General features: G+C 39.9%; 1 protein-coding gene across 1 annotated transcript in view; it reads right to left on the bottom strand.

Annotated features, from left to right (window-relative positions):
- DSG4 (desmoglein 4) overlaps positions 1-17,576 on the bottom strand; it is a 48,057-nt gene that overhangs the window by 24,144 nt on the left and 6,337 nt on the right. Inside the window, exons 3-4 of the mRNA XM_010828993.1 lie at positions 4,338-4,373; positions 2,541-2,672 (exon numbers count right to left, since the gene is read on the bottom strand). Of these exons, the coding sequence (XP_010827295.1) occupies positions 2,541-2,672; positions 4,338-4,373 (168 nt within the window). The remainder of the gene's footprint in view (positions 1-2,540; positions 2,673-4,337; positions 4,374-17,576) is intronic.

Genomic DNA, 17,576 nt, shown 5'->3' with positions numbered 1-17,576 from the left:
GTGAGGGGCCTGGTGCCATTCTGAATTTTAAGACATTCCTTTCTTTCATTAACAGACTGCTAGTGACTATATAACATCCAGCTAAAGACTAGCAGGGGGGTACTCTTTCTGCCCCCTTCTGATGCCTATGTCAGAAGCTTTCTCTATCTCCTTTATACTTCAATAAAACTTTATTACACAAAAGCTCTGAGCGATCAAGCCTCGTCTCTGGCCCCGGATTGAATTCTTCTCCTCCGGGGGCCAAGAATCCTGGTGTATTCGCGTGATTCAACAACAACCTTTCAGAGCCATGACTTATACCTGTGTAACTTTGGAAAATTTACTTAGCTTTGCCAAGCACCAGCTGATAATGAGATATTAATAATACCACCTATACCCTGCTGCTGCTGCTGCTGCTAAGTCGCTTCAGTCGTGTCCAATTCTGTGCGACCCCATAGACAGCAGCCCACCAGGCTCCCTCGTCCCTGGGATTCTCCAGGCAAGAACACTGGAGTGGGTTGCCATTTCTTTCTCCAATGCAGGAAAGTGAAAGGTGAAAGTGAAGTCGCTCAGTCGTGTCTGACTCTGTGCAACCCGGTGGACCGCAGCCCACCAGGCTCCTCTGTCCATGGGATTTCCCAGGCAAGAGTACTGGAGTGGGGTGCCATTGCCTTCTCCGGCCTATACCCTAGGTTTGCTAATACCACCTATACCCTAGGTTTGCTATGGTGATTGTATGAGCTGGCATATAGTCACCTCACCCCACCTCACTTCACCCCAGTTCCTGGCATATGACACTTATGTGCTTGATGCTACTACATTTGTTATTATGAAAATATTCTTCAATTCTCTGGTTCTCTTTGCTACTGAAGAAAGAATTTGAGAGAAGAAAGCACCATCTTTACTGTTCTTTAAAAAGGTGTTTCACTGTCTAGACTTTAGTTAGAGATTTAACCAAAATTACCAATAAATTAGGAAAGCCGGAAGAGAAATACAGTGTTTAGTGGTATTGGCAATAATTTTATCATTTGAAACCTACTGTATCACCAATTTGCCAAACAGATTTTGTGACAAATATTTTGCCATATAGGTTTTGAGTAGTTTTGTATATGCTGTTCATAAATTTAAACAAAGATATTTCAATTTTGAAATCTCACCTGTATATTGAAGATGTGAACACTCAGTAAGATACTAAGATTTGTTGCCCAAATATCCACACTTAAACAATGACAGCTGAAAATACAACTTGGATTAGCTCCCCTTAATCCAAAGATCTTATTTATATAAATGAAAATCCAGGAAATCCCCCAAATGCGAATAAAAAGAGAAGAAAAGGAAATGGCAACCCACTCCAGTATTCTTGCCTGGGAAATCTCATGGACAGAGGAGCCTGGGTGACTACAGTCCATGGGGTCACAAAGAGCCGGACACGACTGAGCGACTGGCACACAAGATGCCATACAAATGGGATAACAGAAAGCTATAACTGTGAGTTGAATGGAAACGGTAACAATTTAAAGCTTTCCAAAAATTTCTAAGAATTTGAAAACTTCTGACAGAAAATAATCTCTTTTCTTGAGGTGAGGTTACATCTTTAATATCAGTGGGATGCTTATTATATATGTAAAGCTTTCTATATACATTTAAGCTATGCATATATGTAATACTTTAAGGAGAGAATTCTGGTAGATCACTGTACTGTTGATTTCAGCATGAGGGCAGGGCCAAGATGTCCAGAAAGAGCTAGTGAGGCTGTTAATGCGGGTCCCCTCCTTCACGAATCAATTTATTATATATTCTTTTCTTCACTCTCCTTCCTTACTGATTGCCAGTGTTTAGAGTACTTTTTAAGACTCTTCTAATTTCTGAATGTAGGAATCTAGTGGAAATTTGTGACCCTGTCCTGACTCTCTTGGAAGGGGTTAATCAATACTGTAAACTTTCCCAGGTGGTGCTGGCAGTAAAGCACCTGCCTGCCAATGCAGGAGACTCAAGAGATGTGGGTTCAATCCCTGGGTCAGGAAGATCCTCTGGAGAAGGAAATGGCAACCCGCTCCAGTATTCTTGCCTTTGGAATCCCATGGACAGAGGAGCCTGGCAGGCTACAGCACATAGGGTCGGAGAGTCAGATAACGGGAGTGACTTCACACAGAAATCTATGGAAACTTTTTTCACTATCCTGACTCTCTTGGAGGGAATTAATCAATACTGTAAACCTTTGATTTTGTAATATAAGACTACTGCATACATCATGCATACCCTTCCTATTATGTAGACATGTGAGTACACAGAATGCAAACCAACAGATAAAGCTCAGTTGTGCAGGAGATCCAGATCTCCCCGCATCACTCAAGAACCCTCTGCTCTGTATTATCAGCTTCCAGAATGTGATATTCAAAACAATGTCTCAACAATGCAAACAAATTACTCCATATCACCCATCTTCCTAAGTCACTATGGTGTCCTGGAGGCTGCAAGTCCTCAACATGTCTGGGGCCTTTCCTGCCCTGCAGAAGCCTTTGTTATCAGCACAGCCTCCTCCTGTTTGTTTCATCACTTACTCTGGCAATCGGATTCCTCTTGGAGTTATCTTCTCCTTCTCGACAGGCTGCAGCAAACTTGATCCACTCCCGCTTCTGTCTTCTGACCGTTTGCCATTTTGCGGTGCCATTTTCCGCGTCCAATTCCTTCACCTTAAGCAAAAAACGTTCCCATTTTGCACAGTGTTAAAGCAGTTTTACTCAGTAAGGACATTTATTCAACACTGTAAGGTGCACCCAGAAGAAGCAACAGTATTGAATTTGAGAAACAAAGGAAGTATTAACTTTTTTACAACTATTAACTATTTTTTACAACTATATTAACTATTTTACAACTCTGGATAGACATAGCCTGGTCACCTTGACTTAGCAACTTCCCTTGGAATTCTCTCTTTCTAACTATAGGATTCTAGTGAAACAAATTTTCTTAGCTGTGTATAGAGCGGATAGTATGTTCTAATGGGTAACAAGTGTGGCTTTTCTTTCCTCAACCTGTCCTCGCCAGGTTAGGAGTCCTGCCCACCTCACCCTTCACTCTGCTGTGACCAGGTTTCCTGGTCTCCGGAGTGTAAAAACGGCAGTGTTCCATGTGAGTATATCCCCTGAGAAAAGAGCTTTGTGCTGGTGAGTATGCTCAGCTAAGAGTGGGAAGGGATTTTTTTTCTCCTCTCTTGATAAGGACACTGCCCTGGCTAAGCATCCAAATAGATTAGTGCAGGATTAGAGGGATATTTTAGCTGAGTTGATGGTACCTGCAGTAATCCCATGGATGTCTAGATGGCTTCTTAGAGTTGTCTGTTTGTATCTCTGCTTGCTATATGTTTTTCTCTTTGTAGTCTTATGTTGCTATTGTCGGAGGATATTTAAGAATTTTACAGTTAAAGAATTTATGTGGGAGATGAGAGGCAGGCTCAAAAGGGAGGGGACATATGTATAGTACCAACAGTTCATGTTGATGTATGGCAGAAACCAACACAATATCATAAAACAATTATCCTTCAGTTAAAAATAAATAAAGAAGAAAAGAATTTAGAAATATTACTACCTGTATGTTTGTATACATGTGTACTTATGTGTGGAGATTTTTAGCAGTAACGCCTAATATATTTATAAAGATGTGGATAAGTGTGTTTGCTTTAATCAAAGCTTTATTTAATTCCCACTTTGGGGAAAGAATTCAATGAATGGAATTTATCCTTTCAAGAATCAAAGAATTTTTCATTTTCCCCCCATTTTGATGCAACTTCCACTTGATACAAATGTTCCCCTGTTTGCAACAGAGATTTGAAAACTAATTTTATTTTTTTCAAAGGTTTGAGATCATCATAATGGAAGTTTAACTACTGAAATAAAGTCCTGCTAGAGATGGAGGACAGTAGCTTTATATCCTGAGTCCTGCTCTAAGAATCTGCACCAGATTCTCTGTTGTTTTATTTAGTTGTGATTACATATTTTTTACTTTTGTACCTTTTACTCATCGATTTACTGTCAGTTGTCCTCTTGCTGATGTAACTGTCGAAAAATCCTCTTCCCACTCTAATATGTAGTTTTGCTTCTTTTTCTTTGATTTAGGTTGGAAAATGTATAGATAATATAGTTTGATAAATAGGAATTACTACACTGAGCTGTCACAAACCATGGCTAAATGCATGGCTATTGGGGAATATAGGTTTTACCATTGCTATTTCAATGTGGAAGAAGTTCTTTCTCTTATCTTTTATCTCAACTATTATGGTTTCTGATTTTTGATATATGATGCATTACAAAATTCAGTTTTCTTTTGTTTTTAAATTGAAAAATAGTTTTGTTATACATTACCTCAACAACAAATTCACTGTTTACTTCCAGCACCACCTGTTACAGAAGGTAAAATATAAGCATAAATTTTCATAATTTAAAGGAAGCAGTACCAGAAAAGCATTGACAGTGTTTTTATTAACTCATTTGTTAAATACTATTTTGTTAATAATATGGAATAAACATGGGTGATGCAACATACAGGCTTCTGCCCTCTAAAGGCTTACCTTTTAGGGAAGACAAAATTTTAACTTAAAGCAAGGCAGGTTAGGATACATGCTTCAACATAGATACTGATGGGCTCAGTGAAAGGACAGAGTGGACCATTCAAGTTATCAAGGTGAATCCTGGGAAAGACTCATAGGAGAGGAGGCGATTGAAAGGGTCTGCAGGATGAACCTGCTTTGATAAGAGGAATTGATGGGGAAGAACACTTTCGCAAGAGGAAAACACAAGTACAGTTGTAAAGGCACTGTTTTAGAGGATCTTCTGGAAATGGTAAATAATATTCAGTCAGTTCAGTGCAGTAGCTCAGTCATGTCTGACTCTTTGTGACCCCATGAACTGCAGCATGCCAGGCCTCCCTGTCCATCACCAACTCCTGGAGTCTACCCAAACCCATGTCTATTGAGTCAGTGATGCCATCCGACCCTCATCCTCTATCATCCCCTTCTCCTCCTGCCCTCAATCTTTCCCAGCATCAGGGTCTTTTCAAATGAGTCAGCTCTTCACATCAGGTGGCCAAAGTATTGGAGTTTCAGCTTCAACATCAGTCCTTCTAATGTACACCCAGGACTGATCTCCTTTAGGATGGACTGGTTGGATCTCCTTGCAGTCCAAGGGACTCGAGGAATTAGAGGAAATGATGAGGAGGGATGGGTGACAAGGCTTAGATGTGAGCTTGGAGCCAGATCATGAAGTTTTATACTCCAGACTCAAGAGTCTAGACTTTATTGGGTAAGAGATTGGGAGTGACCAGAACGTGATTTTTAAAGCATGTCATTGATACAAAGAGGAGATTACAAGGAGAAAGCACTTGAAGTTGACACCCTTAGATAGCAGTTGCTTAGGTAAGACATAGAAAATGAACATCAGTGCTAAGGTGGCACTGGGAAGGGGAGAGGATGGACGCTTGTGGGCTGTGGGGCAGGATGAGAGGAAGAGTCACGTGATTCTGGTGACGTGAGCGAGGCTTTCTTGGAGAATTGAGGTACTATTATAGAAAAAAAATTCAGCAGGAGATTATCACTGCAGGGAAATGGTGACCTAAGTTTGTTTTATTTGTTTGCAATGGGTTTCTGAAACTTGGAATAGATATAAAAGCTATATATGTATGTGCTCAGTCGCGTCCGACTCTTTGCAACCCCATGGACTGTAGCCCACCAAATTCCTCTGTCCGTGGGATTCTCCAGGCAAAAGTACTGGAATGGGTAGCTGTTCCCTTCTCCAGGGAATCTTCCCAACCCAGGGATCAAACCCACATCTCTTGAATCTCCTGAATTGGCAGGCAGATTCTTTACCAAGTATGCCACCTGTACAAGTAGAATTTATCCAAACAGGAGTGCTGTTTAAAGTTGAAGGAAATGAGGCTATGACTTTAAACAGTTTAAGATAAAAGAAGTAGGCAGGGATTGGATTCTAATGGGAACTGCTTGTGCAGAGGTCAGAAGGAAGACGTCTGAAAACAGAGGGCACCCAGAGACTAATAGAAAAGAGAGGTCAAGGGATCAGGGCTGTGGGTGTATAGCAGATTCTGTTAGTGTGAGAATGCTAAGAAGGGGTAGGGGTTATGGTCCTTGTGGTGGAGGGTTGGAGAGGATGTGTAGTTCAGAAAGGAAAAGAAGTTGGGTAAGTAGGTGAAGGAGAAGTAGCCAAAGAGCAGGCAGAGTGAGTGGACTGGAGTGACAAGTTAGACAAAGAGGGAATCTTTAGTGGTTTACATGCCATAACAAGGACAAGGAAAATGGGGATGGGGACATTGGGGATCTAAAGTAGTCAGGCTTTGCTAACTTTTCCCAGGGGCATAAATCAAATTACAGGAGTCAAGAAATAAGTTATTTAGAAAAATGGAAATAACAATTATAGATTACATTTTCAAGTTCAGAGATTTTTAAAGTGTGAGATGCAGTGGGGATTTAACTAGATCAAGGCATATTTTGGGACACCATGATAAAATATATAGTCTACAGGGAGAGGAAATGGGATTGTGGAGAAAGAGTGATAGGAAGAGAAAGGAAATGGAGGAGGAGAAGAGGGAAGAAATCAAAGAGTAGTTACGACTGTGATTGAGAAAATTTAGTTGTTCTGTAGTCACTCAGTTGTGTCCAGCTGTTTGAGACACCATGGACTGCAGCCTTCCAGGCTCCTCTGTTCATGGGATTTCTGAGGCAAGAATACTGGAGTGAGTTGCCATTCCCTTCTCCATAGGATCTTTCCAACCCAGGGATAGAACTCATGTCTGCTGCTCTGGCAGTTGGACTGTTTACCACTGAGCCACCAGGGAAGCCTTGATTGAGAGAATAGGAATGGCTGAATCAGAGCTGTGGGTGAAAGAGACCAGATACGAGGAAGACTGTTTCTTCTTTTGAAACAGAAGATCAAAAGAATACAATGAAGAGAGAAAATCATTTGGAGATGTAATTGGAGGAAAATTACACACATACCTACTCCATAGTTCTGAACAGTTGGAGTGAGCAGGCGTGGGGAGGGCTCCATGAGACTGTCAGAGACCTCTGGAATCTGCCAGAGGGGAGGTGACAGGAAGCCAGCCCAACAGCCCAAGTCAGAGAGGAGCCGTCGGCCCACCTAGCATTCTTGAAATGATCATTCCCTCATTGTGCATTTGTTCTGTGCCTTTTCTAGCAGTACTTGACAGTCTGGGAGTGGGTGGACAAAGAATACAAGGGCTGTCCTGGCTTTGGGGATTGTTGTCAAGAACAGAGCAGAGATGCAGGGAGGGGATCAGACACGACTATGAACTCCAGAGAGTCAGGGAACTGAGACCAGAGAGCCTGGGACTGGTGGAGTGGGGCAGAGTAGATTTTGCAGGTGTGAAATGGGGGTGTAAGAGGCAGTGTAGGGTGGGGATTTGGAATGACAGCTGAGTCCAGAGAGAGTAAAATACTGATGAGAAATTTGGCAGTAGGGCCCAGTATTTCCTTTTAACTTACTTTCTCACTCATGTGTACTTTTATTAGACATAGTAAAGTATCTAGACCTGGGAAGAAAGTTTATTATTGAACAGAAGATGGTTTTAATTGGTTGCATAAGATGTCTTATTTCATAATTAATATTGCCTTTTGGGGACTTCCCTGGTGGTCCAGTGGTTAAGAATCCACCTTCCATTGCAAAGGATGCAGGTTCGATCCCTGGTCAGGGAACTAAGATCCCACATGCTGCGGGGCAACTAAGCCACTGAGCCACAACGAAGATCCAAAGTATCGCAACTCAGACCCAACATAGCCAAATAAATAAATGAATAAATAGTTTTTTTTTTTTAAAGATTGCCTTTTGGGAGTTAGGCATTCTTTTTGTTAGAAAGATAGGTGATTCTGGAAGGTCTAAGAAAGTAAAAAAAAAATCACACAGTATCCCACTACTTGGAAATCGCCATGGTTAATATTTGGAGAAATTCTTTCAAGATTTTTTTTTTAACACATATACAAGTTGTAATTTTTTTTTAAACAAAAAGAAATCATATTATAACATGCCATTTAATAATTTGTTTTTTGCATTGATTATTGGGGTAAAATTCCATGTCAGTGAATACACAGAGACATAGTATATTTTGAAGGTTGCCTTATGTGTCACTTTAATAGATGTCTTCCATTCAGGGCATCAGGATACTAAGATAACAGAGAACTGATAGATTCTGTGATTTAGATTCCCTCTTGTCTCTCTTCTCTCCTCTGCTTCTCCTCCTTCTTTCTCTCTCCTTTGATATTCTCTTCCACCTATTCCTCTCGTCCTACCTGATGTTGTCTTAGGTTTGACTGAGAATCATACTAGCCTCAGTAGCCTGCTTCCTCTCTGAGCTATAATCAACCCAGTAACCTAATTTTAACTGGACGGTAGTGAGAGTGCGTCCTAGCGGGGTTCTGCTCATAACTCAGTCAGTGATGTGGCAGTAATTTCCCACTGTATTCAGCCCTAAAACCCGAAGTTTCTGCCTACTTAAAAGTCTGCCAGGTTAATATTGGATGTGTGTGGTATGAAAACACCCGCTGGAGGATGGACCCAAATTACTGACTCTTTTTGTTAAATTAATTAAGCAGGAGGCTATTAAACTGGGGTGGCTCTGATGCTCTGGTATTGAGGCAAGCGAACCAAAGTCTAAGCCTGTTAATGCCCCAAGGATAGCTGTGCACAGATAGTCCACTAGGCTTTAGGCTGTGCTTGTGTGTGTGCTCAGTTGCTTCAGTCGTGTCCAACTCTTTGCAACTCCATGGAGTGTAGCCCCCAGGCTCCTTTGCCCATGGGATTCTCCAGGCAAGACTACTGGAGTGGGTTGCCACGCCCTCCACCAGGGGATCTTCCCAGGGATCGAACCTGTGCCTCTTGCATCTCCTGCATTGCAGGTCTTTACTCACTGAGCCACCTGGGAAATCCCCAGCTTTAGACTGCAGCACCAATAATTTCCTAACTTTGCTTTTGCTTTTTCTCTACAAAAGCTTTCCCCCAGCTTCTGTGGGCAGAGTGTTTCTAACTGCTTACAGTTTGGTTATACCTGATTCCAATCAGTTTTTGTTCAAATAAATTCTAAAATTTTAATATGTTTTAGTTTATCTTTTAACAATTCATTTACTCAATGCCTAAACTTCTCTTGAATCACCTGATATTATTTTGCCAAATTACCCTGGTTTTGCTTAAACCTTGCTGTCACATAATTATTCTTCTGACTGGGAGAATATTGATGTTTGTGTTGAACTATTCCTAATACTGTCTTATAGAAATCTTCAGATATTTTTGCTTATGTGGCCCTAATTCTTCAAAATTTTCTGAAAAATTTAACCTAATTTTTTGTTTTAATTTATTAAATAAATAATTAATTAGATAATTAATTAACTTAATTAACTTAACTAAAAGAATCAGTGCTTTGGATCCATCCTCCAGCAGGTATTTCCGTACCACACACATCCAATATTAACCTTGCAGACTTTTAAGTAGGCAGAAACTAAGGTGGATACAGTAGAAGACAACCTAAGACATCTAAAAAATTTCATCAAGAGTTTAAATAGCTGCAAAGGATGGAATTTAAGAGTATTGTAAATGTTGATATTTTGAAATAAAACTGTTACACTACTTTTTAAATGTAGCCAGTAGAATCCAAAAGCTGCAGTTATTTGATGCCAAAGAACCCATCAACAAAATGAAAAGACGAGTACTAAATGGGAGAAAACATTTGTAAATGATATGACCGATGAGTCAATATCCAAAGTATGTAAATAGCTCATACAAGGCAACATCAAAACCAAAACCCAATTGAAAAATGCAGAAGACCTGAATAGACACTTATCCAAAGGACATGCATATGGCCAACAGGTACTTGAAAAGATGTGCAGTATCATTAATCATGATGAAATGAGAAATGCAAATTAAAACCATAATGAGATATCAAGTAACACCTGTCAGAATGACTATCATCAAAAAGACCACAAATAACAAATGTTGGTGAGGATATGGAGGAAAGGGGACCTTAGTACACTATTGATAGAAGTGTAAATTGGTTCAGCCACAGTGGAACATAATGTGGAATTTTCTCAGAAACCCAAAAATAGAACTATCATATGACCCAGAAATGCCACTCCCAGTCTCTGTGCCCTAGTTGATGAGTTTCCTGTCTTCCTTTTTTTTCTCTGGAGGTCCTTACAATAAATGGTATTAACTTTAGTAACCTGAATAGGACCTTTTCTAACAATTCAAAAGTGCCAAGGAAACTAAAATGTATGTGCCTATGTTAATCTCCAAGAATATGATGAAGACTCAGATGGGGTAAAGAACTCACAGGTTAAGAGAGGGAGGAAAACAGACGAGAAAAGATACTGGAATATCATACACATTGTAAAAGAAGGTTACAACATTGGCTCATTTCAGGAAAGGGGTCCATTTTGGAACTGTAGATTGAGTTTGGGCCATGTGATATTGGGTTCAAATTCCACTGTACCCCTTATGGTACATTTATGAATCATTTATGCCCCCCAATTTTATTTGTAAAATGAGGATATCTGTATTTATCTTTCAGGGTTTTTGTTATGTGTGTGAAATAACTTTGTTACCTGTAAGATGTTTTGCTAGTGGAAGGTGGTGAAATGGGATGGCAGTGACAGAGCAAATAACAGAGACCAACCCCTTGGTTGTCTCAATTTTTAACCCTCAAACTCACTTTGAAACTCACAGCCCCATTGAAGTTGCCTGTTGCGTATAGGTGGGAAATACGGTAAAGTGACTTGGTAAGAAAGATATATTAGAAACCAAACCCAGGCATTCATTCACACATTTTTATAGACAAAATATTATGTGATAGGCACTAGCTTTTGTGTACAAGTTCCAACCTTTTATGATGTGTACATTCCAGGGAGAATAATAGGATATATAATATTCTCTAGCCGTCTAATTTTTGGCAAATTGCTGGAGTTTTTTCTGGGTCTGGTTTTCTTTTAAAATACTTTCTAGTAGAGGGAATATGATGATTTTATATATGATATGGAGAAGCTAAGTCATTACATGTGCTGATTGCAGTGTTGAAATACATATTACTCTGTTTCATAGTGTATTTCAAGTAGTAGCCACAGAACAAGGCTATTTTTCACCTGCATAAATTATCTTTTTGAAGTCAGTTTTCGAAGTCATTTGCACACCTAGGACCAATTTATTAATAAGCAGTTCTCCCCTGAATAAGACTTGTAAAAATAATTGAGGAAAGCAATTGCTGTTCTCAGCGGGAGATGCTAAGTTCAAGCCTAATTATACCACTTTTGTTTGTAATTGAAGGTATATTAAGTAGTGGCATTTTCATTTGGAAGCCATATAATTTTCTGTGTAGAAAGGCAGGCCAAACGTTTCTCAGGCAGGTAATATCTGAAGGTTTTACTCCAGTCCCTCCTCTGACAACCCTGTCATCAGAGCTGCTCTCTGTGAGTGAAGAATTCCAACCTCTATCCCAAGTGGGAAGGAAAAGGAAACATCACTGCAGCTCAAACAGCAGGTTTATTGCTTTACAAGGATTCTTCCCTGGATGCTTAAATATAGACAAGAGTCATAAGAACTGTATACTCAGGATCCAGAAGTTCTCTAAAAAAGAGAAATATCTTTGAAAGAGGGAGAGCATCATAGAGTCTCAAGAGCCATGAAATATTTTGAGAGCAGGACTTTTATGCTACAACTGTACAGGGAGATATTATTTAGAAGGCTATTAAAATTGTAGGTCATGCTGGGGTAATAGACATATATATTGTTGTTTAGTCACTCAGTCACATCCGACTCTTTGCGACCCTGTGCACTGTAGTCTGCTAGGCTCCTCTGTTCATGGGATTTCCCAGGCAAGAATGCTGGAGTGGGTAACCATTCCCTTCTACAGGGAATCTTCCCAACCCAGGGGTAGAACCTGCGTCTCCTGCATTGCAGGCGGATTCTTTACCACTGAACCACCCGGGGAGCCCTGATATATCATAGAATGGAACATTTATTTTTTTAGTTCATCATGAAGTCTGTAGGTATTTGAAGGCAAAAATATATTTTTTCCCATGGAGGGGGTTAAAATGTATAATTTCTTAGCCATTTATATTAACAAAAAATAATAAAGAGGTTTACTTCTATGTAATCTTTGGTGTGATGAAGACTTTTTTAATGCTCTATAACAAGAAGCACTGATACCAGTCATTTAAGGCCGTCTAGGGTATTCTGTTTAATACAAGTAAAAAACCAAATCAGATAAGGGTATTTTTTTCCCTTCTAGCCTATACTTCTATAAAATTTCCTGTCAATTATATAAATAAAAACAACATTCTGTTCCACATATCAGAATACCATTGTTTTAAGTGAGAGATTGATAAGTTAGTTCTAAATATGTTTTAAAATCTTGATGCTTGTTTTCAGCTTACAGTGAGATAGTATCTATATGCTTTGCCACCAACCTTATTTACTTTCCAAGAACCAGAATATTTTATTGTAATGTTTACATCTTATATATAGCACAAATGATCACCATATGTATATGAAAATTCTTATCTGATAAAAGCTATGTGGCTATTTTTAATGATTTTATCAACTTGATAAAATATATCCTCTCACAGCTAATAACTGCCCTGCCTTAAGGTGATTCCTTCCTAATAAAACCTATAGTAGTAGTAGTGTTACTCGCTCAGTTGTGTCTGACTCTCTGTGACCCCAGGGACTGTAACCCACCAGGCTCCTCTGTCCATGGGATTCTCCAGGCAAGAATACTGGAGTGGGTTGCCATTCCCTTGTCCAGAGGATCTTCCTGACCCAGGGATTGAACCCAGGCCTCCTGCATTGCAGGCAGATTCTTTACTATCTGAGCTACAGAGAAGTCCAATAAAACATATAATTAAAAAAAAAAACACTTATGTAATTTATAGCATGACACAGCTTTAGATTCTACAACCAAAGTTATGAAAATAATATTCAGGAGCCAGTTACAATTTGCAGAGTTTCTGCACTGGAAAAAACTTGGTGACATCATGTCTAACTGTGTGTCCAGATGTGGGGCACAGTGAGGCCTTGCAAGGCTGGGTGCCTTAGCCAAAGGCACGCAGCCCCTTTGAGGGGAAGCTGTGACTCAACCCTGGGGCTTCGGAGTCTCAGTTCAGTGTTGACTGCACCTTCCCACCCTGGTTTGTTTTATAGAAGTACATGATGAGCAGCATCCTTAGAAAGAAAATGCCAAAGGACTCCTGTGTTATAATGAAACACCCTCTTGTAGTGTAGAGTTTGGGGGTACCTTTTATAGGTTAAGTCAGTCAAAATCTTGCTTAAAGTACTTCTTGTGGTTGAGAGATAGATGACACAGAGGACCATCTCTGAGAGGCTGCCACACCCTCGTTAGTGTAAGCTGCAGTGATGCTCCAGAGAGCCTTTGATTTAGTTCATGAAAAAAGGTCAGAGTTCAGGTTCAGGAAATGAAAGATAATTTCTTGTTGTTTAGTCACTAAGTCATGTCCGGCTCTTTGTGACCCCATGGACTGTAACCCGCCAGGCTCCTCTGTCCATGGGATTTTCCAGGCAAGAATACTGGAATGGGGTACCATTTCCTCCTCCAAGGAATCTTCCTGGCCCAGGGATCAAACCCAAGTCTCTTGCATTGCAAGTGTATTCTTTACCACTGGGGCTTCCCTGGTGGTTCAGATGGTAAAGAATCTGAACACAATTCATGGGGTTACAAAGAGTAGGGAATGAATGAGCAACTAACACTTTCATTTTACTTACCACTGAGCCACTGGGAAGCCCAAAAGACAAGTAGGCATGCCTGTTTCCCACAGCATCTGTAGTACTGTATTGATTGTCTTTAAACATTTCTTGCATTTATTCCACTGTTGAAACATGCTAGAAGTTTCTACTTCCCAATTCCAAAAGTTACTAATTGATAATGTTAAGGGATCTATTAGAAATGCAAGTCTTTAAGTCTATCACCATTATTAAAAAATGTAAAACACAAATACTTTAGTGGAGAGTAGGGAGAAATTTGGGTGTCCCCGGTGGCTCAACAGTAAAGAATCCACCTGTAGTGCAGGAGCCACAGAAGATGCGAGTTTGATTCCTGGGTCAGGAAGATCCCCTGGAGGAGGGCATGGAAACCCACTCCAGTGTTCTTGCCTGCAGAATCCCATGGACAGAGGAGCGTGGTGGGCTACTGTCCATAGGGTTGCAAAGAGTCAGACATAACTGAAGTGACTTAGCACACAGGCATGCCAGGAGAAATTTAGTATCAAAAAACTCCAAAATTTCTAAGGAAAATAAATCAATACTACCAAAAAGAGATCCTGAGAATCTGGAATATAATATTCTTTCAAGATCAAGAGAAGAAAAATGAACTCTTAATAATTAATATCATTGTCATAAAATAACATTGATAATATTATTTAATTATAATAATATTGTCATAAAACATGCTGTGCATAGAGGAATAGGAGGCAAATTTTAGTGCTCAAAAGTCACCTTTAAAACCTTGATAACATGCAATCAGCTTTTCTTACAGAAACAGAAGGTTTTTCTGAGTCAAAATATGCAGATAACCCACAGAAGTGTAACAAGAGGTCATAATGATGATTCTTGATTTCTGTTAAAGATAAAGTCAGAAGGTTCCCTCTTCCTTTAGTGGAATAAATGAACAGTGATCATTACAGCAGGGCATTGCAATTCTATTTGGAGTTTTTCAGTTTACACGTATTTTTCAAAAATTGTCATTTCGTACTCTGTCTTCCAAGCTCAGAGAATGGAATGTTCTACTGCTGTTCCCTTCCAAGCTTGGAGTGTGTGCCCTTTGGCAGCGTCAGGCTCCTGCACCACTTTTGAAGTTCATAGAAACATGAACTGCAGAAGCACAGTGCCTGCCAGACCAACTGTACACGATTCCTTATCTTCCCCGCATGGCTGCCTTCTGCCCTTTTGAGCTGACATTCACATGAGTCTCATATAACACCACTGCCTGAGAATAGGGTGGAAGTCATTTACCAAGCTTACATTGCAGCACCACTGCTGACAGTCCTGGGAGACTGAGGTGCAGCCAACTATAGGTATTTGGCTTTATTTGCTTGGGAAAAAAACCTCTACAATTTCCACCAATTCTCTTCTATCTTTCCACTTATTTTTTAACTGTTTTGACCGAATTGTTCTGTCACTTGACCATTAATAGATTTAAGTCTAGTCTAATCTAACTTATCTTATTTTATTCTCAAATAGACTTTTCTAGTTGAATTGACAGTTGTTTGGTGAATTAACTAACCTGATCTTTGTTTCTCTAAGGATCTGGCATTAAGAGCTGCCTAATCTCTTTCAAATGGGCCTCCCTAGTGGTTCAGTGATAAAGAATACACCTGCCAGTGCAGGAGATTTGGGTTCGATCCCTGGGTTGGGAAGATCCCCTGGAGAAGGAAATGGCAACAAACTGCAGTATGCTTGCCTGGGAAATCCCATGGACAGAGGAGCCTGGTGGGCTACAATCCATAGGGTTGCAGAAGAGTCAGACATGACTTAGCGACTAAACAACAACAGCAACAATCTCTTTGAAGGCTAGAGTACTTGCTATGCATTATTAGGATTGGAGGAAAGTAATATAATATCCAAAATGCCATGTTTACATTGAAGAAATAGATCATGTAATTGTTCCCTTCCTGGACTGTAGGAATGCCTTAATAATTCCAGAAAGGGTTTCTCTTCATGGCATTCATTTTTCTTTAGTCACTTCTGAGGAAAAAATTCCTATGACTTAAATATTTTATAAGTAATTGTAGGGCAATCCTGACATAGTTAACATTCCTCTACATTGAAAGAAACTCGCAGGGAAATAACTGTTTAAAAGAAATGGGGTTGATCGACTTTACTTCCCTAGAACCCATTTGCATTGAGAATTTTGACAGCAATCGATCTGATTTAAGTCTAAGTAAAAGAAAATAGAAAAATAATTGCATTTCTGATTATAAATTATATAAATATTCCAGCAGTTTATCTGAATTAGAGTCTGTCTCTGATGTCATTTAGGTCTAATTCAACCAGACTCTCATCCTGCTTCTCTATGACATTTGTCCAGCACGGAGAGTCCTTTGAAGTCCCAGAGGCTGGACTCATAGAACTCCCTTGGCAGGAAAAGGTTTAAAAATGGAGCAAATCCCAGGTAGAAAGTCCAACAGCTGACACAGGAGGCAAGGCCGAGGGTCTGCACTTCTTTCCCAGGCCTTTAGATTCTACTTACCATTAAAATGATCAAAAGGCAAAAGTTCCTGAAAAGGAGCCAGTCCATTCCTCTGGGTCTCTCTTGCACGGGCCGTGAGATTTGATTTGAGTCTGGTCCTCGTCCTGAATTCGGCTCTGGAAAATGTGCTTTGAAATGCCCTTCGAGGAGGGCCTGGTGATGACTCTGCTGCTCTCTGGGCCAAGGGATGAAGATATTCTATAATGACTCTATTTCCCCACCCCGAACTCCTGGGCTGGCCTGAAGGACTGGCATTGCCTGGGTTCTGGGTAACAGCAGAGACACACCTTGATTCTTATTGCAATGAAACCCTTTGTTGGGCACCAAAGAAAAATCCTACAGAGTGCGGACAAGATTTACAGGGAAGATACCCAATGAATAATAAATTACTCACAACATGAAAAATAATTAAAATGCTAGGGCCTGTCATCATGGTGAATGAAATTAGTAGGCTTCTTCTTACTGCCAACATTGTAAAAGCAAAATTACATATAGTCACACACACACATATACACACGCACATGTTCACTACAGAGCCAACTTCAAGGACTGACACTCTGAGCACAGGACATTGTGAAAAGGTACCAGGCCTAAGTAGGGAGACAGACAGAATAATGGAATTCTCATGTCTTAATTCTAGTGATTCTTCCCTCACTCCTAAAGAAGTCCTGTTGTTGAGTTGCATTCTTCAATTTTAAATATCTTCTGAAAATAAAGACAAAGAAACTCTTGAGTTCACTAGAATATTTGTTTGCACATTTTAGCATCTTCTTAGTATACAGTCAAACCAGTGTGGTATAACATTAATTAAAGTGTTCTAAGGTAACCACAGTAGAGAGTGTGTTTATTCCTCATGGCATTTCTGCTGATAAAAAAAGTGTATAACGTGGCTGAGGAACGCCTGTTAAGTCCTCATAAAGATGTATCGGGAAGAAGCCGAAATTGGAAATCTAAGAATTGAAGGGGAAAAGAGCAGAGCGACATCTGGTTATTTCTGAAAATCATTTTCTCTTTTTCATTTCTTTCTTCTCCTTTGTTTGTCTGGGTTTAGAATAGGTATAGTTTTCTCATGAAAAAATTGCTGGCTGGCATCAACTTTCACAAACATAAAAAGAAAATGTTAAATGTTCTCTAATTGCTAGTAGGTGTTGTTGGAGAATTTTAAAGGGAGACTGTGTCTTGTCTTCAGAAACAATGCAGAAACAATCCCCACTCATGGAATGTATTCCAAATAACACTTAGTCCATTGAAAAACTTAGTTTAGCATTTTTGGAAGCACAGGATAGAATCTAGGCGGTTGGAGGCCTGGCGTAGTATTCTAAAGTGAAGAGAAA

Source organism: Bison bison, unplaced genomic scaffold, assembly GCF_000754665.1.
Source record: "Bison bison bison isolate TAMUID 2011002044 unplaced genomic scaffold, Bison_UMD1.0 scf7180017864498, whole genome shotgun sequence".
Classification (NCBI taxonomy): domain Eukaryota; kingdom Metazoa; phylum Chordata; class Mammalia; order Artiodactyla; family Bovidae; genus Bison; species Bison bison.
The sequence above is the reverse complement of the archived record's forward strand: the minus strand, read 5'-3'. Positions and strand labels throughout refer to the sequence as shown.